A 24,269-nucleotide genomic window follows, 5' to 3' on the forward strand; every position below is an offset into this window, starting at 1 on the left:
GGCAGTTTTCATGTGTTTTCCTTCCCACAACAGAGCACTATTTGGAAGAGAAAGCCTGCAGGGCCCATTCATACTTGACAGCAATGACACTACATGATAGAGTCAGACTGTAATTAATTCCCCCTAAAGAAGTTGGCAGTTTGGGGTGGGGACTTAATATCCTGAGCCCTTTCCACACCACACATACTCCCTCCCCCAAAAAAAGTTCTTTTCCCAGATGTTTGAGGGAGGAAAGTATGGGTGGGGAGAGGATTCAGTTCCTTCCTCCTGACCCCCATGCTGTTTTTTAAACTTCCCCACCCATCCCTGGTTTTAAAGGACTTGGCACCTTCCGCTGGCCTGTCAAGTTTGCACCAAATGGCAACCTCATCTCATTTACCCACACAGACAAAGGAGCTGATTTTCTCCCCAGAAAAAGAAGCATTGAAGGTAAAGAGAATATTATTTGAGCCAGCATCGCGTAAGATTACTAATCCTGCTTCATAGTTCACAACCACACGGATCCTCCTTGGCTTACTCCCATATTTACTGAACACAAGGGGTTGTGTGCTGGCCGAGGGTGATGGTCGCAGAGATATTCCAGGAGAAGTGGAAGCATAATATGCATTATAAAAAATCCTCCCAATAGCCCAGATCCCAATTCCATCATTCAAATGGTCAATATAGCACTCCCTTAAAGACTCCTTGACAACCCCCACAGCCCAGAGGTCCTCGTTCCCCACGTCCACTATCCAGGAATGGGTCCCCGAGGTGATTCTCTCAACTCCTATAACATAGGAACAACTACTAATGTTCTTATTTGAGGATTTGGAGACACCCCCTGGTTGGTTCCTATACATGGGTGTTGCTTGGCCATACGTTCCTTGGGCTGTTGCTTGGCCATACACTGTTAGGACTAGTTCAGGAAATGCCATGTCTTCATCTACAAGAGAAAGGAAATAATTAGGGAGGCAGCGCCCAAAACCTGCATCAAAGTTTTGTGCAGCTCTGAGGAAAAGGCTTGAAAAGCCAATGTACTAATGAGGTGGGGGTGGGAAATCACTCCCCCATGCAGGTCAGTTCAGAAACTCAGGGAGCGCCCCTTGAGGGCAAGGATGCTAGCTCAGAGGTAGGCTTGCTTGCAAAGGTCCCTGGTTCAATCCCTTTAGGGTGAGTTCCCTGGATAAAACCATGGAGAGCTGTTGCCAGTCATTGTTGGCAATATGAAGCTAGATGGGCCGACAACTTGGCTCTGTAGAAAAGCTGCTTCCTGTGCTCCTGTGCTCAGCCCTTCTCCCAATCTCACATGTAAAACCCGAAACAAAGAACCCTACCCAACCTGGAAATGTAGTTTCTTTTCTGGAGGTCCAGACAGCTGAAGTAACGCTGCCAATCTGGAACCATATGTTTTAGGTGAGGTCCAGGGAGCAAAACGCTTAAGGAACAAAACCGATATGAGGAAGAAGTTAAGAATCAGACTTGGCTCCAAGGTAATGCTTTAGATTTAGAGTGCTTGGAGGTGTGTTCATGCCAAAATCTAAAATTTAGCCAAGACCAGAAAGAAGAGGAGTTTCAAGAGGACTTGAGGAAATTCAAGGACTATTTGAATAAATATTGTAATATAAAAAATTAGAAATTACTTGAAAGAAACAAATAGACCTAGGATTAAATTAAGTTATAATTAAATAAATGGGATTTAGAATGTTAAGAAAAGTGAATAAGATGGACTATAACTGGAAAGTGTTTTAGTTAAATAATGATATTGGAAAGCTGTTACTTTTAATTACAAGGAAACTCAGAAGGGAGGGAGTGGAGGAAGTCAGCCAAGATGTTTAAAAGGTTGGATTTGTGAAGAATTAAGTTTGTTGTTATTGTTTATCTGTTTATTGTTCCCCCTTTTTTCTTTCTCTTTTTTCTTTTTCTTTTTCTGTTTTTGTGTAGCAGTTTGCTTTGTGGTTTGTGTTATCACTGTGGAAAATCTAATTAAAAAGTTATTTTTTTAAAAAATAGATTTGGAGTGCTTGGAAGTGTGTTCTCGCCAAAATTTAAAATGTAGTGATCGTATATGACCGTTTGATGTCTTCCATGTTGCTGTGATGTGCTTGGGGCTCGTGCCCTGAGGAGCACATTTCCCACGACTGGATGCCCTGAGATAAGGGTGCCAGGTGCACTGGGTTGCCATAGCAACACCAGCAGGTCAAGTGTGCGACTTGTGGAGTCATTCACCCTCCCATTGGCCCAGTAAATGTGCCCACATGTAGAGAAAGGAATAGTAGCCTCTAGGGCATTGCTTTCATCCTGTCTGTCTTGTCTGTGCCCTGTCCTGTTTACTGTCAAGGGTCTGACTCTGTGAGACTCAGGGAAAGAGGTTGTGGGTATTCCACAGAAGCATTAGCTAGCACGGTGATCAGTGTCAATGGATCCGCTCATACATATCTTTACTTTAAAGACCGGAAGAACTGTGTCTTGTGTCTGAAGACATTAAACACTTCGTTACTTTGAACTGTGTGGGAGGAGTTTTCCCCTTAACGAACTCTGGAAGATGCTGTTCAGTTGGGAGCAGGAAATCTCTGATGACTCCGCTTACTGTGCTCATAACAGACACCAGTTGAGGTGTGGTGAACTCCCAGCTGACTTCAGTAAGCCAGAGCATTTCAGCATTACCATTACATTTTATGAAAACACTGGGACGGGGGGAGTGTTTCAGAAAAATCAATGCCAAATAATGAAGATTACTCAGAATTTTAAATAGAGAAATCGATAAAAAGAACACTCAAATGTCAAGCTTCAGTTACTCTTGTTTGCTTCCCAGCCCTCCAGTTCTGAGATACCGTATTTTTCGCTCTATAGGATGCACTTTTCCCCCTTCAAAAATGAAGGGGAAATGTGTGTGCGTCCTATGGAGCGAAGACGGCATAGCCCCGCGACCCTCTCCTGGCTGGAGAGGTGACACGCAGCTATGGCAGGAGCCTCTATAGCCGCGCCTCACCTTTCCAGCTGGTAGAGCGTGTGCGGGGCTAAAGAAGCCATAGCCCCACAACCCTCTCCCAGCTGGAGAGGTGACACGCGACTATGGCAGCAGCCTCTCCGCTGCGCCTTTCCGCTGCTCCCTGACCTGCTCCTTGGGGCTGGTGGTGGGCTTCCCCCCGCCAGACCCAAAGAGCAGGTTGAAAGGAACCTGAAGCCTGGAGAGCTGTCAGGGGTTCAGAAGGAGAGACACAGGAGGGGGAGCAAATGGAGAGTGAGGAGGAGGAGTCCGAGGGGGGTGCAGGCAGTGACAGTGGAAAGAGTTATTCCACAAGCCTCTCCAGCGAATCGGAGGACTCACAGAGGGGAGCGCCGATGGCCAGAGCAAGGGGGGTTCCAGGGGGGAAGCCCCAGGAGGAGGGGGCCAGCGGGGAGTCCCTGAGCAGCAGTTGGAAATCAGGACCAGCTTCCCCACCAGAGCGCAGTGGGGAGGGGGAGTCCCAGGAAGCGGGACCTGTGTCCTCACCACCAGCGGGAGGAGAGGAGTCAGGTTGGGCCACGCCCACATCAGGAAGCGGGGAGACGGTCAGGAGGAAGGTTACCGGCTGGGTGCGCGCGCCAAGTTCAAATGTACAGGCGAGCGGCACAGCAGGAAGCCCGGGTAGGGAGCCAGGTCCTAAAGCCCGCCGGAAGGAAGGGGGGTCAGCGTCAGAGGAGTCCAGGAAGGAGGAAACCCCAGAGGGCAGAAGGACCCAGCGAAGGAAAGAACAGCGTAGGAGGTGGAGCCGGGCTAGGATCTTAAACTGGTGTGGGAGGAGCAGTGAGTCAGAGGGGACTTAGCCGGTCTAGCGTCAAGACGTGGGTCTGCGCGCCCAGAGCTTGGAAATGGAAACTAAACTTCAATAAAGACTTTTGTATATAACATCCACTGGGCGTTGGTCCTCTGTGAGCTGGGACCTAGCGGCAGTCCTGACAAGAGCGAAAGGGGTCGGTGCGCACCGACCCCTCTCGCTCTCCAGGCTTCCAAGGTAGCCGCCTGAACGCACCTTAAACAGCACCTTGTTTTAGAGCGGGAAAACAAGAGGGGGGAAATTCTCCCCCTCTCTGCGCAGATCCTCCTGCCACTTCGCTGAAGAGGCGCTGGGCAGAGAGGGAGAGAATGTTTTCTTTCTTGTTCTCCCCCCTCTAAAACAAGGTGCGTCCTATTGTCCGGTGCGTCCTATGGTGTGAAAAATACGGTAGTTAGAAGACAAAACCAGAGTTTTGAAGTAGAGCATAGTTTAGGGATGTGACAGGCTGTAAAAGGCAGCAAGACAGAAAGATAATCAGAGCACGAGGGTTGATTCCTGTTTTGAATGCAAGGTTGTGGCTGTGGGAGAAATAAGACCCTCTTGGGGTGTCCGTGTTGTGAACCCCTCCATTGTAGGCTCAGATTCTATATATGTGGAAATAAACCATATATCCTAAAGACACCACAGTCTCTGCTGTCTCTCATTTCCCAAAAGGAAATACGAACCCAGGGGAGGCAGCTTGGGACCCCAGCAATCTTGTGCTGCTGGGAGACTGAAGTGCAAAACCCTCCCATTTCTCATCTGCAAAAATTGTTTAAAGATCTGTCAAACTTGGAAATGTACCTTTTTCATCTTGAGGTCCAGAGAGCACAACGTCTGAGGGAAAAAAGTGAAATGAGGAAAAAGTCAGTATTCATACTTGGCTCCAAGGGCAATGCTTTAGATTTAGAATGTTTGCAAGTGCCAAAATCTAAAATGTAGCCATAGCACTCCATCTTTCAACCTCTTCCGCAATTAGCATTAAGTATTATGAAAGCATGTTTGGGGTGGGGGGGCACAGAGAAGAGTTGCCTCCCCCAGCTCTGAGAGAGTTAGAAGACAAAACCAGTATTTTGGAGTAGAGTTTAGGGATGTGACAGGCTGCAAAAGGCAGCAAGATGGAAAGAGAATCAGAGCACAATGGTTGGTTCCTCTTTGTGACAGGCTGTGGCTATGGGAGAAACAAGACTCTCTTGGGGTGCCTGTGAACCCCTCCATCATAGGCTCAGAGTGCCTATATGTGTAAATAAACCATATATCCTAAGGACACCACAGTCTTTGCCAATAGGAAACTCGAAACCTGGGGAAGCAGCCTGGGACCCCAGAATATTCACTGTTTGGAAACTGGCATGGCATGCAACTCAAATCTATCTATCTATCTATCTATCTATCTATCTATCTATCTATATCTATCATCTATCTATCTCTATCTATATCTATCTATCTATCATCATCATCTATCTATATCTATCTATCTCTATCTCTATCTCTCATCTATCTATCTATCTATCTATCTATCTATATCTATCTATCTATCTATCATCTATCTCTATCTATCTATCTATCAATCATCTATCTATCTATCTATCTATCTATCTATCTATCTATCTATCATCTATCTAATCTATCCCAATTCTAAAACATCATACAATGACCCTTGTTACCTTTGAATTTCTTGGTCTCCTTCTCCAAAAAAGGATGTATTTTGGAGAAATTATCTATTTGCCATTTTAATCCAGGAGGAAAAGCTATTGCGTTCATGGTTCTATTCTTATTTTTATTACACCTAGGAAGAAGAAAGTGAGGTTTATTGTGCTCCATCTGCTCATTCTCAAGTCTTTCTTAATTCAGTCGTCAGAATGAAGGAGAAAAGTGGGAACAGCAGGAAGATACCAAGGGCTCGTCCATGACAGGTTTTTCTTTCATTTCCCCTGGTTTCCCCACAAAAGCCCCCGCTATTTACCACTGAATCGGTCATTTGGGTTTTCTTTGGATTGACAGCTGAATAGAAGCAAATATTTATTGGGTTTTCTGCTGATTTATGTTTCTTCCAATTCAGTGATAAGCAGCAGGTTTTCCCAGGAAAAGCAGTGGGGCAAAAGAAAAGCCTCTCAGACCTGTTCCTAGAAATAAAAGGAAAAGCAGAAGTGTGGATGAAACCCTGTGATAGCAACTAACGGTACTGTCTGCCCTGTGACCATTACAAAGAAGAAGAAGAGTTTGGATTTGATATCCCACCTTTCACTCCCTTTAAGGAGTCTCAAAGCGGCTAACATTCTCCTTCTACCGTACCATGTTTAAAATTATAGCTAGGTCAGAAGTGCCTGATTAACTTGTGACAAAGTTGTGATTTGTCGCTGCTTCTGCCTGATCAGAACAGGGTATAAATCGGCCCAATTTGGTCGAGGATCCAGGTGAACCTGGAGCACAGCCTTACTGAATATTTTCTCCAACAAATTATGTCTGTACATAATGTATACAGTAATTAATTAAGAGCATCTCTTTACCCTGGCCTTTGTCATCTAGGAGATGTACTTTAGGACCCACCCTGTTTTCTTGGATTGTAATTTGTTTTAACTATTTTTAATATTGTATTTTAATTCACAAGCTGCCCTGGAACCTGACAGTGGAGGGCAAGTAAGAAATCTAATAATCCAGTGTACGTCGGGTTACATACGCTTCAGGTTACATACGCTTCAGGTTACAGACTCTGCTAACCCATAAATAGTACCTCGGGTTAAGAACTTTAGCTCAGGATGAGAACAGATATCGTGCACTGGTGACACGGCGGCAGTGGGAGGCCCCATTAGCTAAAGTGGTGCTTCAGGTTAAGAACAGTTTCAGGTTAAGAACGGACCTCCAGAATGAATTAAGTACTTAACCTGAGGTACCACTGTACATTCTCCCCCAAAAATCCTTTCCATTTTTGTATGCTCTTCTATGCATCCTCCAATACGCTTTTTGTAGATTTCCCTGCATGAGATACACAGTTTTGGGTGGATTTTTTAAACCAAAACATTAATCATAAAATTTGTATGTAAAGTATGCAATCAGATTGTTAATTGTTTTCTGATCTGCTTATTGTTCTGTAAACGGTGAATTAGATACGTTCACATGAAAGTATAGACCAAATAAAATTATCCTTTACCTCCGAGGAAGGAAATTAATATTATTCATAATCATATCCATATCAAAGCCACATACCTTTCCAGGATGCTTCTCATATTCTAGATGGAAGAGACAGAATGAGAGAAATTCAGTCCTTTGCACCAACTGCCTCCAGCAGTTTATTATTACTTTTATATACTTTTATATATCAACCAAATATTGAAGTGAACACACCTACTGTAAATACTTCTATAGACCAATGGACAGAGTGTGTGTTGGTACAGCCCTTCCCCAGAGGACAACCTGGACGGTTTTGTTCCACCATTGCTCACCTGCAAGAATTCAGTCACTGGCTGCTTCTGTTTCTCCTCCAACTGCCTGATTAGGTTCTCAAGGGAGGCCATTTCCTCAGAGAGTTTGGCAATAAATTGATTCCTACAGTTTTTAATCCCATCGTCCAGTTCCTTTAACTGAACCAACAGGAAGCGCTCTTGTTCTTCCAGAAACTGGTGCAATTGCTTGAAATCGGACATGATTTCCTGCCTCTCCATGTCTGTCTGCTTCTGCAAGGAGAGTGTCATGGCCAGACAAAAACATTTAGATGTCCCCTTAATTCCATGTGGACAACCTGACTGGCAGAGCAGCTGATGTTTACTTCAACACTCACAAAGGTATAGAACATCAATCACAGCCGAGGGCGGCAGGCAGGCTAAATTAGCAGGACACGGCCTCTTTGCTTGCCTCTGTCCTCAGTATTTTCCTGCTGCTCACCTACTGATCTATTAGCTGCTGCTGCTGCTCTCTATTCCCTGGCATCTTCAGCCTGCCTTGGCCACCTCACTCTACCTAATAGTAGGGCCGTGAGGAAGTGACGAGAAGGAGGAGGAAGACTGGCTTTGTGGGGTTCATTCTTAAAGGATTAATGCTGGCATGGCTGGACATTTTTGGACTCAAGGACTACACTCGCCCCTAGACAACCCTACCAGTTTTAGCCTGTCCTGCTGAATGTTGTCTAACCTTGCAAGCAGCTGCTCTTCAAGATCTGAAGCAGAGACCTTTCCCAACTCTACCACCCAATATCCATTTAACTGATAATGCCAATGATCAAACCTGGGACACTGTGCAAGCGAAGAATTAAGGCCTCACTCTGTCAAGTATAACCATCCTGGCGAGGCAAGAAGGTTTGCACCTACCAGCAGATTCTGGCTTTCGGTCTCCCCATTCAGTTTAGAAGACAGAATTTTTTCTCTCTGTTTGTTCAGGAACTCCAAATGATGCAGGATTTTACCCTGGGGTGGTTGAAAAGGCATTTGGGTTAGTTTTGGCAGCAGAGATATAAACTGTAACAGGCATGTCTGTTCAAGAAACCAAGAACATGAAAGTTGAAAAGAGTCTACGTGCAGCTTCTAGGAAACTTCTAGGAAATGTTCGCAATGTGGAATTAGATTCGGCCATCAGCCGAAGTTCCTGACAACCTTTCCACCGGGCAGCCCTCCTAGACCATTGGGGGGGGGGGACTATCCTGAGCAAAAAATGGTGGGCATAACATCTGTTTCCCAACATAAATTCTGAGACTAGAGAAAAAGAGAAACTGCTGGGACCTGGGGAACGTCAAATGCTTCCACAAGGCTGGCTCATATGGAGTCCGACCTCTCGTCTGCTTTCTATACCGACAGAAAGTTGCTTTGCGGCAAAGGCTTCCCCCAGCCCTACATAACAATGCTAAAGAATGAACCTGGGACCTTCTTCAGTCAAAGCAGAAGCTCTACTGTTGAGCTATGTCCCTCAGATCAGCTTCCAGCCTTCTCCTGCCCTGGTAGTGTTCTATGGGCTCCTGGGGCAGGAAAAGGTGGGAGATGGTTGAAATGAGCACATTTCAAGTTCCCGTATAACTTCTTGGGAATGTTCCTACTTCTGAATGCTCAGTACAAGATAGGAGCTGCAGGCCTCTCTATCTGGCCTCTCCCCAGGCTGGAACATTCGCCAGCTCCATTTCACATCCTCCTCGAGTCTTTTTTTGCCTGACTTGAATGTGTCCATGAACTCCACTAATGCTTTCCACTTACTTAGATGGCAGACAGGGACGGCAATGAGAGCGTTTGAGAACGAGCCTACTGCAAAAAGGTGAAATTTTCAAGTTGTTACGGCAAAATCTGAGTGCGAGGCTGCTCTGCCACCCAGCTCATCGGACTAAGTCCGTGGGTCCCTGCGGAGGAAAATGAGCTCAGCCGGAGACAGGAGCAAACTGCAGAAGATCCAAGTTTATTGCGCAACAGGTTCAAGGCGAGATTGAACAGCGAGAAAGGGGTGACATGAGTTTTTGAAACTCCCTCCATGTCCCAGAATACAGTGCAAAACATGTCATGAATACATTAAAGAGAGGTTTGGTTACACAGATTACATCATGAATATATTAAAGGGAGGTTGGGTTACACAGATTAACATATGGAGGAGGGAGGGGGGAATATGCAGAGTCGGAGATATGCACAGATAAACACTTCATGGGGATGAGAAGACAATGGTCCCAAATATGCATAGTGTGCCACCTGACATTGTCTGGAGAAAAGGCTGATCAGAGCAATTTGAAAGGATTAGGGTCTTAACACCTTGCTTGAGGGATTATGCTGGACAGGGGAGGAGTGATGGAGTCCTAGAGAAATTGAGCAAATTGGCACGTTGATTTTCTATGAATTTTATAGATTTTAGTCCCTTTTGACATTGACAATTGGAAATAAATTGATATAATGTAATGTAGCAAAGAAGAAGGTAAGAAGACATGCCCCCCCTTCCGTATCAAAGTGTTGCTCTGTCCCCTTTTGCCTCGGGCCCCAATAACCAGCAGCGTTTAGGACACAAACACCCACCCACACACCCCACCTGAATGTTGCCTTGAGAAAAATGCAGCCTTCAGGCTGAAATACTTTCCCCATCCCTAGGATAAGTGAGCATCCCTTGGAATTCTGGTCCCCAATCCTACAGCTCCGCGCCTGGTACTCCTCAAAGGCCTCCTCCTTTGGGATCACTTTGTGCTTCCTGTGTTCCTTGGATTTGTCGCACACCACACAGATGGGGGCTTGGTCGTCTTCGCAGAAGAGCTTCAGGGGCTCCTGGTGTCTCTCACAAACTCTTAACACCGCTTCCACACCTTTGGGCATCTGAAGGCTGAATTTCTTGACGATTTCCACAATGCTTGCCAGTTGCCGGATGGGCCTGACATTCCTTTGCTGACAAGGTTCCCTGCACTGAGGGCAAGAAGCATCTTGGTCCGGTTTTCCCCAAGCCTGGGTGATGCAGGTTTGGCAGAAAATGTGACCACAGTCTATGATCACTGGATCTGTGAAATATTCCAGGCAGATGGGGCATGTTGTTTCCTCGCAGAGGTTCTGGACTGGACTCTCGTCTGCCATTTCGTCTGCCTGAAATGAGAATAAAAGCTTTAGTTTCGTTTCTCCAGTTTCAAGCCACAGGATGAGCCTTTCCCTCCCTCTGGGTGACTCATAGTTCTTGCAAAGCAGCAGCATAAGCCCGAAGAAGTAAGCAGCTTCACATCTGTACCATGAATTCCAAGTGCATGGTGTCTGCCAAAGAATCCTGGCAATGGCCGTTTACCTCAAAAAACTACACTTCCCAGCACCCTTAACTAACTACAGTCCCCTCGAAAATTTATGGGAGAGCCATGTGGTCATCATGAGGCTAGTAAAAGGTCAAATACTAACTGACAGGAGCAGGAAGAGGAAGGAAGTAAAGACTGAGAAAAACAATCGTTTACTCGAGAAGGAATTAGTCAGGGAAGAATTGGTTTCCTGTCTCCCACCCCCAGTTCTCATACAGTTTCTTCTTGCAAACACTGTTGCTCCAGTCCCAAATGTTAACAGGATTTGGGGACAACTAACTTTGACTTTTGAATTCGCCACAGCCGCCGGGACACCGTAGCTGCTGTGATTAGGCTTTTAGATCAAAATATAATTAAAGTAAATAAGCCGAAAGAAAGAAAAGCAAAAACACACATATGCTCACAAGGGTTTGCTTGAATTTATTATTTCATGTGTTTTTATTGTGTGTGTCTGCCCTGAACTCCCCATCCTGGTCCTTCTCTGAGTGCATAAGCTCCATGAACTCTTTGGTAGGAAAAATAATTGGAGAGAAAAACAAGGGATAGGGTTCAGCTGGCTCCACCAAGTTCCCTATGCTGTCCTTGAAATCGTGCCCCACTGAAATAGACTCAGAGTCGCAAAGTGATTTCATGCTCTTTATTCAGCTCATACTGGTGAGGAGGAATGAATGAAAGTCCCCTCTAAGTATCTGCTTTATATACATTATTTACACAATGGGCTGCACATGATTGGCTAATTCCGGAATTCTACTGTAAGCCAATCAGGTTGTGGATTCACTTCAATCTGGAGCATGATTGGGTGGTTCCTGCCAACCAATCATACTGCTGCATTGTTCTAGGACCAATCAGACCGCTGCATTCTGAATCCTATTGTTCTAGGACCAATCCGACTGCTGCAGTTTGGATCCTATTCGACTCAGTACATAACACCCACTGTGAGAAATAAATGCTGACTCTTCATGATTATAAGGCATAAGATGTAATAGATTGTGTTTAGCTTGCAAAGTATTCCATGATGCTGAATCATGGACAATTTCCCATAAATTCACTGCACATGGAAATCTAGCATGTCAGGAAGAAGGTTCTAAAGAGTTGTTGTAAAGAGGTGCACCCACACCACAGTGACAGGAAAGTTTACTTGTTGCTGAGGTGGTAAACCTGTGTCTAGACTGTACTCACTGAACAGTTTGCTGCAGAACATGCATTCCCTGCACATGGACATCTAGCATGTCAGGCTGAAGGCTGGGCTAAAGCCCTGTCTGAAGGGAGCAGTTTTACCACCTCAGAAAGAACTGAGAGTACACTTATTTCAGAAAGTGTGGGAAGGAGGGCAGGGAGGCACTACATAGTTTAACCTTTTTTATTAGAGAATTGAACACTTTAAGACAGGGCTGTGGAAACTGTTGGGGGGCACTTAGAGTGCTGAACCCTTTCCCCATCACACATACAACCTTCCTTACCAAAGGTACTTTTGCCAGACATTTCCCCCCAATATAAGAAACCAACGTTGGGGGGTAAACAGCTGGGAGATTTTTTGGGGGAAGGGGGAGGAAAGTCTAACAAGGGGTGTGTGAAGAAGGTTCATGGCCTTCCTTCCTGCCTTCTTTCCTTCTCCCTCCCTTGCTCAAAAGGATTTGGCCCAACCAAGTGAGTTTTGCTACTGTCAGATGGATCTTGATTGCACCCAAGGACAACCTCACCTCATTGCCCCACACTGAGCCAGGAGCAGACCCCCTCCCCAGAGAACGCAGCATTGGTGAAAGTGAAGATGATGCTGTGAGAGTCAAAGTTCCGGAGATCAGGATCCTTGGGCGGGGTTGCAGTTTTGCGAAAAGATTCAACTGTAACCTATTGCTTTGCAGTAAACAACAATGGACTCCTAACTCCTCTTGTCTCTGAGTTTTATTGGCGTAACTCAGAAGATAAGCCATTTTTGGCTTACAACAAGGGGATTTGCAGAACCACAGTTAAGTATCTCTAGTCTGAACCAGTGGAGGACAAAGTGCTCACGTCTGCTCTTATATTATTAAACTGCTGTTGCTTGATTTGAGTCTTTAATATATGAAATAAACAAGGGCTCCCTTGATCCAGGAAGTAGGGAGCTGTGGTCTGAACCAGCAGGGCTCTTCTGAAAGTATGTGCTTTTAAGTGAGATAAAAATCAAAACAATTACTCTATGTTTGAAATGACTGGCTTCAGATTTAACATTTCCCAACATGATGTGGCATCTGAATATAGACTGTATTTTTAATCAAGGCTTATATTGGCTTATATTTTGATCGATTCCTAAATTCACCAATGTTTCATGCCAGGCAGAGAAAAAGGCCTTGACAATTCCTCCTTGGCAATTCCTCCTAGACAAGGGGCCCCTTTGATTTATAGCAGAAGACAATTCTTAAAGTCGTAAACAGGGAATTACAGGTCAAGAGTAAGGTTACATAGACCCAACATAATTAAGAGTCGGTAAATAGTAAAATAAAACCGTTAAATTTGAGCCACAGGACAGAAGGTCAAGAGCAAAGGAAGAGAAAACAACTGGCTGGAGAAGGAGGGGAGTGTAAACAGGGGAAGAGACTTTTTCCTTCACTTTTTATTTTGAGGCTGTAAACTGTTCCTTCCTTTTACTTTGAGGAGATTTATCCTTCTAAAAAGCTATATATGTTATGTATGAAATATGCTGGCTTAAATGTAATTATGCAAAGGATCTAGAAAGAAAGAAATGCTAAATTCTTATTTCATAGAGTCATATTGCTGTGAGACCAGAGGGGCAAAACGAGCCCAGCTCCCCTGCAAGACAGAAAGACGCCAGCAAGCACTCATGACAAATGGCTGTCAGGCATTTTGTTTAGAAATTCTCAAATGAAGGAGATCTTTCAATGTTGATGTGAACTCAATATTCTTGACATATGTTTAAGATAAAAATTTAAGATTAAACATTTGTTTTAGAAGGCAATAGGGCAATAGGGCAAGAGGTGAGCTGGTAATTAAGATTCCATGTAAGATATATTATTACTTATATGTCATATAGGATAGCTCTTTGTCTCCCTTATAAGGGCAAGGAACTGGGTGTACCTTTTGGGGGTGTATCTATTGTGATTGGTTATAACAAACAGCCAATAGGAATTTCAACCAGGCTGATTGGACAGAGGCAGCCACAGGAGGAGCAAAGGGGGCTGGATTAAGGGAATATAAGTGCTGGCCAGGATGGCAAGAGGCCAGGCCAGAGCTTGGTAACCATGTACCACTGTGCCTCTTTATTTGTCTGACAAATAAATTACTATTTTAATTTCTCTATTGCTGCGTTGAATATTTCATTCCAGCTAAGCGTTAACCACAAGCAGGGTGCTACATTTTATGGTGCCGTGACTCGGATAAGTGGTCTGCTGGAACGCAGCCCCTTCGCCCTATTGGACAGGGTACAAGAGAGAGGATCTTTAAACTGCTTCCCAGCGCGCACTGGTAACTTTTTCCAGGGGGAACGCAGAAGTCTCGTCTGTTTGGTACCCTGCTCATTGGCGGCGACGGACTGGGGAAAACAGGGAACCAACCAAGGGTAAGTGCACAAAGGGGTTTTGGCCCTCCAATTAATTGGGAGGAAGAGAAGTCTTGATCAAACTTCTGCGTCTCAGTAAAGGGGAACTGAGTACGCTAGGTGGTTGGGTACATCAGATGGTGATCTGGTGTAGGAAAAAGGGAAGATTGGGAGGTAGAGTGTGGTTGAAGTATCTAGCGCATTGCATGTGTGAGAAAGTACAATGTGTAGCTGACCTAAGTGTGGAGTGAGTACTACTTCGTTTCCCAGTAAGGTGTGTGTGTGAGTGACTGAGAGGATACTTCACAGGGCCATACAATGGGAGTTGGGGGTTCAAAGGGGGGAAATACACCTCTTGAATGTATGTTGAATAATTTTAAGAAAGCCTTCTCGGGGGCATATGGAGTCAAAATGACGCCAGAGCGCTTGAGAACGTTATGTGAATTAGAGTGGGAAATATTTTTAATACTGACCGTCATCTCCAAGATAACTTTCCTTGGAAGATCCTAATTGGGATCCAAACAATGCAATTCACCTGGCCAGGCTTACTACCTACCGCCAGACGCTTGTGCAAGGCATCTGCAGGGCATGCCAGAAGACCACTAATATGTCTAAAGCAGGGGTGTCAAACTCAAATTCATCGGGGGCTGCATCAACAGTTTGGTCACCCTCAAAGGGCCGGTTGTATCTGTAGGACTATGTGTCCACTCTTTATTTGTATGGTGCATGTATGGGGATATATTTATACTACTGCTGGCATTATATTACTCCGTTTCTCCTCTCTTCTACAATGGGAATAACCATGGCCTACCTCCTAGGATTGTTGTGAGATCACATTAAGTGTGTGCAGTCGGGTACTGCTGCTGCAAGGCTGAAAACAAGAAACCAGCTCCCTAAAATACAAGCTGGCAATAGCCCATTATGTGGGTCAGAGGCGGCTCTGGTGCAAGTTCAGCTTTTCTGCGGAGCTCAGAGAGGCATTTGCCACCCTAACCCACCACGCTCCGTTGGCCCCAGTGTCTGTTGCGTGTGCCCCGGGGGGGGGGGATTATCGCCATGAGGCTTCCGGCAGGTGCTTCACCCAGGAGGGAGAGGGCCCAGCCTGCCTCCATCTCTTACGGCCCTGCACCCCAGGGACCAGGCCGGGCTGTGCCAAGCCTGCAAAGGAAAAGCACAGGCTGCTTTAATATCCCCATGTGCTTGCTGACAACCTCCCACTCCACAGCACCAACAACCGGCCCTTAAGGTGGCACGGGCCAGCAGCAGCAGCAGGTGACACAACTTCGGCTGCCATCTCTCCAGCAGAGCAAGGCGCCGACGCCGACGCTGCTCGGCTTCCTCCGGCCAAGCTTCCCCTGGTGCGCGGGTTATGTTTTCGTGCTCTCTTTATTTATTTATTTATTTATTTATTTATTTTTTTGCAGCAGCGACCTTGCTCAGCCAGCACCCGTTGCACGTGGGTTGCTTGGAGGGGGGCGCGCACAGAGCGACCCGAGCGGCTTTCCGAGCCAACCCTCCTCAAGCCCACCTTAACAAGGGCCTAGGCTTGCTAACTTTGCAGCTAGACCTCGGTGTTTGTACGCACTGCAGAAAATGTGTAGGACTTTAAAGGTGCAGGGACCGCCCCGCATCCAGCCTGCCTTTCTGGGAGGAGAGGGAGAAACCCGAAAGGGCACCGCGCGGCTGGGTTGGGTTGCAAATCAAGCGTGTGAAAGGGTTGCCTTTTGCAGAGCCGGACAGGCGCGGAAGGAGCGTTCCTGCCTTTGTCATTGATAAAAGGGCTTGCGGGGGAAGCGGGGGCGGCCCTTACAGACACCAGGAATTGCTGGCTACACGGGCCTTGTGCTTGACACCCGTGGTCTAAAGTCTCAGGAGGGTAGATGTGTTACCCATAACACTGTTTCGTGTTCGGTGTGCACCCACAAAAAGACTTAAGTTGTCACCTTTTGAGCTCCTGTATGGGAGGCCGCCCTCCTTTGTTCAGGATATTCCAACTGACCTCAAACAAATAGGAGACCATGTGACACAGGGACAAGTGCAATCTCTCCCGTGTTTTTGTCTCTCTCCCGTGTTTGTTTGTTTGTTTTTTGTTTTTTTTATCTTAACAGGTGGGCCCTCAAGCACACGCCGTGCAGCATTGCCAAGCCGATTCATCAGCTCCAGGCTGGCATAGCGTATGGGTGAAAGAGTGGAAACGTGATCCACTTGCACCAAAGTGGCGTGGACCTTACACCGTCTTGCTCTCTACTCCAACAGCGGTGAAGGTAGCTGAGGTGACCCCCTGGATTCATCACTCTCGTTTGAAGAGGTCTGAAGGCAGTTGGACGTGCAAAGGTGACCCTTCTAATCCTTTAAAACTAACTCTCTCCAAAAACCCCTGTATCTAGCCCTACCGGGAACGGGCTAGGTCACGGGCAACATTTGACGACCGGCCTGCTGCAGCCACAACCTGGAAGCTGGCTGACCTGCGCACGCCTGAAGCTTGAGGAGCGTCTAAACCAGCGATTGTGAACGGAAAGATTCTCTAATACAATTGATTGACTGCCCCCCTTTGTGGAACAATTATCAGAGATATTACTCATTGGGGATCCTCGGGATATATGTTTTGGTCTTGGTGGTTCCCCATTTCTGTCACTGGGGGAATTATATTGGGGCTAATAATTATTTGCTATCACAATAAGGTAATCTTTTGTGGAAGGAATGCATATACTAGACATCAACATGATTTTATTATTAATCCTGATCCCTTGGGAAGGGGAAGGGTCCTTGAATCTGACCAAATTGGCTAAATATGGATTCAGCCATGACCACAATATGTGGGTAGGTTTAGCTGAAATGGTAGCCAATGTTGCAAATAGGACCAATTGCCTTGTTTGCTCTCTTGGACCAGATGATTCAGAGGGAGGTATGCCCTTATTACCGATACCATTAGATCGGTAATAAGCGAAATGCCACACCAAACAGAAATACAGAATTTCCCCGGATGGAACTCAACTAAACCATTACGAGTTATACCTGTACAAGGGGAATTCTGTGTACATAAATCATCAGATGCAGCTGATTCTACCATGATAGGCTCTTCTCATTGTCACTATACTTGGGATTATGTTAAGAATAGTCAAACCTGGGCAAACGGTACTACTACCTATCGAACTCGGAATACCTTGTCCTGTGCACCTCCTTTTATTCATGCATGGAAAGTGGTATGGAACATAACTGTGACAGAAAAAGGCAATCTAACATACTGCACTGTGAACTCTCTACCCCTTTTGATATTTCGCCTTCTGTACTCCACGTACCAAAAACCTCAGACCCGATGGTTGTGGTGAATATGTGGAGAATGGGCATACAAGAAACTCCCTTCCAAATGGAGTGGGACTTGTTTCTTGGGTTGGGTATTACCACCAATGTGGATTATGCCCACCAGTTCGGCCAAGCGTACACGAAGGAATGCTGATATTTCTCATATAGCAGGAGGAAGTACCCAAAGTTGGAGCGGTACTGATGATTGGCCGCCAGAGCGCATTATAGCCTATTATGATCCTGCCTCCTGGAATCCTGGTGAGCTCATACAAGGGGCACGGGATCCTATTTATAATCTAAACAGAATAATTCGATTGCAAGCAGTAATGGAACTTGTAACCAATGCAACGGCCCAGAGTTTGAGACTTATTGCACAACAGTTGGATGAAAGTAGAGCCGCCATTTTGCAGCTGAAAATGGGAATGGATTATGTACTTGCCAGGCAGGGAGGCCTATGTGGAGTCTTGAACTTGACAGGGAATGCCTGTTGCTTTAACATTTTTGATAATGGTGAGGCAATGTCACAGGACTCAAAGGGATATTATTGTCTTGCTTGTTTTTCTTGACAGTAGTAGTATTGGTTTTATGTATGATGCCATGTATCATTTCATGTTTTAGAAGTACAATTAGCAAGATGGTTTCAAATGAAACTTTACCTCATATCATGGCCCTATACAGAGCCTTACCTCAGGAATATGATGAAAATCAAGCTATCAAGGACGCTTGGTAGGCAAGGTCCTTGAGCTTGAAAGGGGGGAATGTGGCATCTGAATATAGACTGTATTTTTAATCAAGGCTTATATTGGCTTATATTTTGATCGATTCCTAAATTCACCAATGTTTCATGCCAGGCAGAGAAAAAGGCCTTGACAATTCCTCCTTGGCAATTCCTCCTAGACAAGGGGCCCCTTTGATTTATAGCAGAAGACAATTCTTAAAGTCGTAAACAGGGAATTACAGGTCAAGAGTAAGGTTACATAGACCCAACATAATTAAGAGTCGGTAAATAGTAAAATAAAACCGTTAAATTTGAGCCACAGGACAGAAGGTCAAGAGCAAAGGAAGAGAAAACAACTGGCTGGAGAAGGAGGGGAGTGTAAACAGGGGAAGAGACTTTTTCCTTCACTTTTTATTTTGAGGCTGTAAACTGTTCCTTCCTTTTACTTTGAGGAGATTTATCCTTCTAAAAAGCTATATATGTTATGTATGAAATATGCTGGCTTAAATGTAATTATGCAAAGGATCTAGAAAGAAAGAAATGCTAAATTCTTATTTCATAGAGTCATATTGCTGTGAGACCAGAGGGGCAAAACGAGCCCAGCTCCCCTGCAAGACAGAAAGACGCCAGCAAGCACTCATGACAAATGGCTGTCAGGCATTTTGTTTAGAAATTCTCAAATGAAGGAGATCTTTCAATGTTGATGTGAACTCAATATTCTTGACATATGTTTAAGATAAAAATTTAAGATTAAACATTTGTTTTAGAAGGCAATAGGGCAATAGGGCAAGAGGTGAGCTGGTAATTAAGATTCCATGTAAGATATATTATTACTTATATGTCATATAGGATAGCTCTTTGTCTCCCTTATAAGGGCAAGGAACTGGGTGTACCTTTTGGGGGTGTATCTATTGTGATTGGTTATAACAAACAGCCAATAGGAATTTCAACCAGGCTGATTGGACAGAGGCAGCCACAGGAGGAGCAAAGGGGGCTGGATTAAGGGAATATAAGTGCTGGCCAGGATGGCAAGAGGCCAGGCCAGAGCTTGGTAACCATGTACCACTGTGCCTCTTTATTTGTCTGACAAATAAATTACTATTTTAATTTCTCTATTGCTGCGTTGAATATTTCATTCCAGCTAAGCGTTAACCACAAGCAGGGTGCTACAATGACACATGTTGATGTGAAGCACAGATTGGAAGCCTTTTGCAGCCCAGATGCTGCATTGTGTCTGGAGTTTGAAAAAATTTGGCCCCACCCCATGGGTGCAATTTGACGGATGGTTGGGACAATCACATAATATCACTATGAAATTACACGATTGACAGATGAGTTCCCTACCCATACCTTATGGGGAACATTTGAAATAACTTGTGCTGCGGATAGATAGGACCAGTAGCAAAAGTGAGCAGAGTTCCTGCTATGCTCTCCATCCACACAAGCAAGAGAGATTATCCCTGTCCAAGAATGGATTTTAGTCAGAAGTGCATGCAAGGGACCAGTGAGGCCTGTATCCTGGTGGCCATTTTGAGGGGCCTGCATCATTTGGCTCCTGCAGCTGAGGTTTTCCAACCCTAGTCGGAGCTTGAGCTCTTTTTATTATTATTATTGCATGAAAACATTTATTTCAGTAACCCCACAGACACACTTCTTTAATTGTGTACACTTGCCTTTAAACTTTTGCAGATTTTACCTGTGTTTTTATTGAAAACCATTTATACTATTCTTGTACCACAGCTTAGTTTTTTTTTTTAAAAAAAAAAAACTGAACTGGTTTCCAAACATTTCCAAATAAACAAAAGCGACAACGATACAACAATATTTCAATAACATTTCTTAAAAACAAAAGTAAACTATACATCATATAAAACTGAGAAGTGTACAGAACAGAAAATTTAAAAACAATTAGGAGCCAGAATCTAGCAAAACCTGGGTAAACATTTAAGTTTTTACGAGATGTTTGGAAATCTCTACTGTCTCCATCTCATGAATTATCTGAGAGAGAGCATTCCAGAGGGTGGGTGCTGCACCCACAAATGAAGTGACCACCCATGGGTGTTGGAGTGACCCCAGCAGGGCTTCATCAGCTTGAGCTCTTACTGCTGAATTTTGTCTCTCGTTTCACTCAATTCCAAGGGACCGGTTCACATTTCATCCAAGGAACTGGTATTTTTATCATACAAAATGTAGCTGCTTATTCACAACTTCCTGGTCTGACAACAGGGCAGGTGGATGGGATTCTGGCTCACCCTTCTCATGGTTCATGTACCTCGGTTTAAGAACAGCCCTCTTTACGAACTACAGTGGAAACTTGTGTTATGTACCGTCCTCCTTGCAAACACTTCGGGTTACGAGCTCCGTAAACCCGGAGGTAGATGCTCACAGTTGCAAATTATGCCCCGGGATGCGAGTGGAAGTCGCACACCGGCAGCATGGCAGCAGTGGGAGGCGCCATTAGCGAAAGCTAATGAGCGGTTATGAGCAGTTTCGGCTTAAGAACGGACCTCCGGAACAAATTAAGTTTGTAACCAGAGGTACCACTGTATTCAGTTTACAAACTCCGCAAAACCGGAAGTAGTGTACCGGAACAGAAGCCAAACGGTAGAAGGGCACTGGCAGCAGGAGGCCTCATTAGGGAAAGCGCGCCTCGGTTTAAGAATGGTTTTGGTTTAAGAACGGACTTCCGGAATGGATTAAGTTCATAAACTGAAGTACCACTGTACTTTGTAAACAACAGTGAAGGAACTGTATGTAGACTCAAAACAGGGCAGACTTCTGTCAAATTCTAGTCTTGTTTGTTTTGGGGGAAGTTCCTACGCATTGAAATTTAAGTTCCATTCCATTTGCTTTCTATTGTTAACACCTGTGGGAAAGCTAAATACAGATCGCCAAAGTAACATGCAAAACAAGAGTCATGTTCCTATGCCACGTCCTCCAACAGTTCATACCTGCTTCAGCTGAGCTGGAGATCAGCAGTCCTCCCGAATCAGGCCGGAGATACTGGTGGGGCCAAATTTTTTCAAACTCCAGACACATTGCAGCATTTGGGCTGCAAAAGGCTCCCAACCTGTTTCTCGCATCAATGTGCATCATGTCGGGAAATGTTAAATCTGAAGCCGGTCATTTCAAACATAGAGTAATTGTTTTGATTTTTATCTCACTTAAAAGCACTTACTTTCAGAAGAGCCCTGCTGGTTCAGACCGCAGCTCCCCACTTCCTGGACTAATGGAGCCTTTGTTTATTTCAGATATTAAGGACTCAAATAAAGCAACAGCAGTTTAAGAGTAATAATATAAGAGCAGACGTGAGCACCTTGTCCTCCACTGGTTCAGACCAGAGATACTTAACTGTGGTTCTGCAAATCCCCTTGTTGTAAGCCAAAAATGGCTTATCTTCTGAGTTTATGCCAATAAAACTCAGAGACAAGAGGTGTTAAGAGTCCATTGTTGTTTACTGCAAAGCAATAGGTTACAGTTGAATCTTTTTGCAAAACTGCAACCCCGCCCAAGGGACAGGGCGATGGTATTTATAACATTTCAAACAAAGGATTTCTTTTTTTTTTTTTTTTTTTTTATTTTATTAGAAACATATAAAATAGCACATACAGAAAAAGAAAAATTACATAATAGAAAAACATAACAGAAAACAATAAGAAAAAAGAAATTATACAGATAAGAAAACTTACACATACAAACAGTTAACTTCCAATTATCTCAGCTTTGGATTATAAATTCTACATATATCTTCTACAGTTATTTCCATTGCGTCTTTACATGTCATAGGAGTTAAGCAACGTCTACTGTTAAATTTTTAATTCCAAAATTGTTCTCAATATAGGTTAAGAATTTAGTCCAATCCTCTTTCTTCTTTACAGGATTATCCCGTCTAATATATTGTGTTAGTCTCGCAAGTTCTTGATATTGAAACAGTTTCACCTGCCACTCTCCAATTGTAGGGACTTCAGATGATTTCCATTTTTTTGCTATTAGAATTCTCGCTGCAGCGGTGGCATATTGGAAGAAGGTCTGGTCCGTCTTTTTTATTTCTTCCCCTATCAACCCTAGGAGGAGCGCCTCAGGTTTTTTGGGGAAGTTATACTTCAAAATTTTCTTTAACTCCTCATAGACCTGTCCCCAGAAACCCTTCACCTCCTCACATGTCCACCAAATGTGGATGAAGGTCCCTACTTTATCTTTACATCTCCAGCAGGTGTTATCTACTGTTCTGTACATTCTACTTAGTTTTGTCGGAGTCAGGTACCAGCGGTACATCATCTTATCTAGATTCTCTCGCAGAGCGGCGCACGCGGTAAATTTCATACCTTTCTTCCATAAATTTTCCCATTTATCATATTCTATCTCATATCCTAAGTCTTTATTCCATTTAATCATCACCTCTTTTACCACCTCCTCCTTATTTTCACTTTCCAGTAGTTGCCTATACATTTTGGAGAGTAGTTTATTATTGCACTCTAGTATCTCCACTTGGAATCTAGATTTATTTTCTCCCATACCTAGTCTCTTATGTTCACGCCATAGTGCATTAATTTGGTGCAGGTGAAACCAACCCTTAATTTTCTCTTTTAATTCGCCAAGCGGTCTTAACTTCCACCCTTCTTCTGACTTAACTAGGATATCCTCGTACGTCCATCTTTTACCTGTCATATTTAATTTCTTTATTTTAATGATGTCCACGGGTGAGAGCCACCAGGGGGTGCTTTGTTCGATCAATTTTTTCTTCTTATTCCAGACTTCTAAGAGTGGTCCTCTTATTATGTGGTTATAAAAGCCTCTATGGACTTTATCCTTCTCCTGCCAAAGATAGGCATGCCACCCGAATCTTAAATCAAATCCTTCCAAATCTAATAGATCAGTATCTTTCAAAGTGGCCCAATCTTTTATCCAGAGTAAACATGCTGCCTCATAATAAAGCTCATTCTGTCTATGACATCATACACTGATGTCACAATGATAAATCTGCATTCATCCATGGTAACGTCACTGGCCAACGTCACTCCTGCAACTAGGTCACAAGCAGCCTGGCACTCCGGCAAGCTTAATATATAGCCTGAGCATGAAGAAGAATATGGAGATCATCAGGAGGGTTGGGCTGGGTGTTCATCAGTTTGAGGAACCAGTTAAGGTTAATGTGTGAGTATCTGGAGGTGGCTGGAGGGAGGATGGTGGCTAACGGACCAAAGTTGAATCCTGATAAGACAGAGGTTGTGAAAACCTTTCTGTTGCCTTACTGTATCTAACATGTTAAGTGTTTTTAGGTTGCATTGCCCATTTCTCCTGGAGAAAGACCTTCTTCAGATAAATTCTCTCACCCCCTAAGTGCAGACAGGAGACAGTGGTCCTTTTCCATACATGCAGGAGCATAAATAGCTGTGTGTGTGTGAGAGAGAGATAATGGGTCATGTTGGGAAATGTTAAATCTGAAGCCAGTCATTTCAAACATAGAGTAATTGTTTTGATTTTTATCTCACTTAAAAGCACATACTTTCAGAAGAGCCCTGCTGGCCACAGCTCCCACTTCCTGGATCAATGGAGCCCTTGTTTATTTCAGATATTAAGGACTCAAATCAAGCAACAGCAGTTTAATAATATAAGAGCAGGCGTGAGCACCTTGTCCTCCACTGGTTCAGACCAGAGATACTTAATTGTGGTTTTGCAAATCCCCTTGTTGTAAGCCAAAAATGGCTTATCTTCTGAGTTTACGCCAATAAAACTCAGAGACAAGAGAAGTTAGGAGTCCATTGTTGTTTACTGCAAAGCATCCCATATCAACTCTATTGGGGAGTCTCTGATCAAATTTGTCTCCAGATAATCTTTCAGGGTTTTTTTGGCCATTTCCACCACTTCTACTGATTCAGCAGCTGTTTCATCAGGGTGAAGGAGAGATGAGACTACATGGCTCTCCTGAGAGACTTGGAATGGAATGGAACTTGTTGTTCCCTTTTTCCCTCCCGGTCCACTTTTATAACATTTCAAACAAAGGATTTCAATTTTCACCAATCATGTACATCATTACCTCATTTCATGTTTAATACACATGCGCAATAAGCATTGCTAACTAAACTTTGATTCTCACCGTGCTCTGTTACATTGTGTTAGTATGCATGTTGGGAACCTGTGTTACGTGCAGCCATTTGCACCGTGTATCAACTTGTGTTCTACCTTATGAGCTGCATCTTTGTGATTCACGTATTAGCT

The 24,269-nt window shown here is 44.3% G+C and overlaps 2 protein-coding genes across 2 annotated transcripts in view; one reads left to right on the forward strand and one right to left on the reverse strand.

The window, feature by feature from the left end:
• The window catches only part of LOC309336856 (zinc finger protein RFP-like), a 210,231-nt gene that overhangs the window by 37,371 nt on the left and 148,591 nt on the right, over window positions 1–24,269 (forward strand). The window lies entirely within an intron of this gene.
• Window positions 4–24,269, reverse strand: part of LOC309336891 (zinc finger protein RFP-like) — a 106,564-nt gene continuing 82,298 nt past the window's right edge. Inside the window, exons 7-8 of the mRNA XM_081853370.1 lie at window positions 4,581–4,613; window positions 4–922 (exon numbers count right to left, since the gene is read on the reverse strand). Coding sequence (XP_081709496.1) covers window positions 372–922; window positions 4,581–4,613 — 584 coding nt within the window. The 3' untranslated portion in view covers window positions 4–371. The remainder of the gene's footprint in view (window positions 923–4,580; window positions 4,614–24,269) is intronic.

This window comes from Podarcis erhardii (genome assembly GCF_964252035.2).
Source record: "Podarcis erhardii genome assembly, chromosome: 2".
Classification (NCBI taxonomy): Eukaryota; Metazoa; Chordata; class Lepidosauria; order Squamata; family Lacertidae; genus Podarcis; species Podarcis erhardii.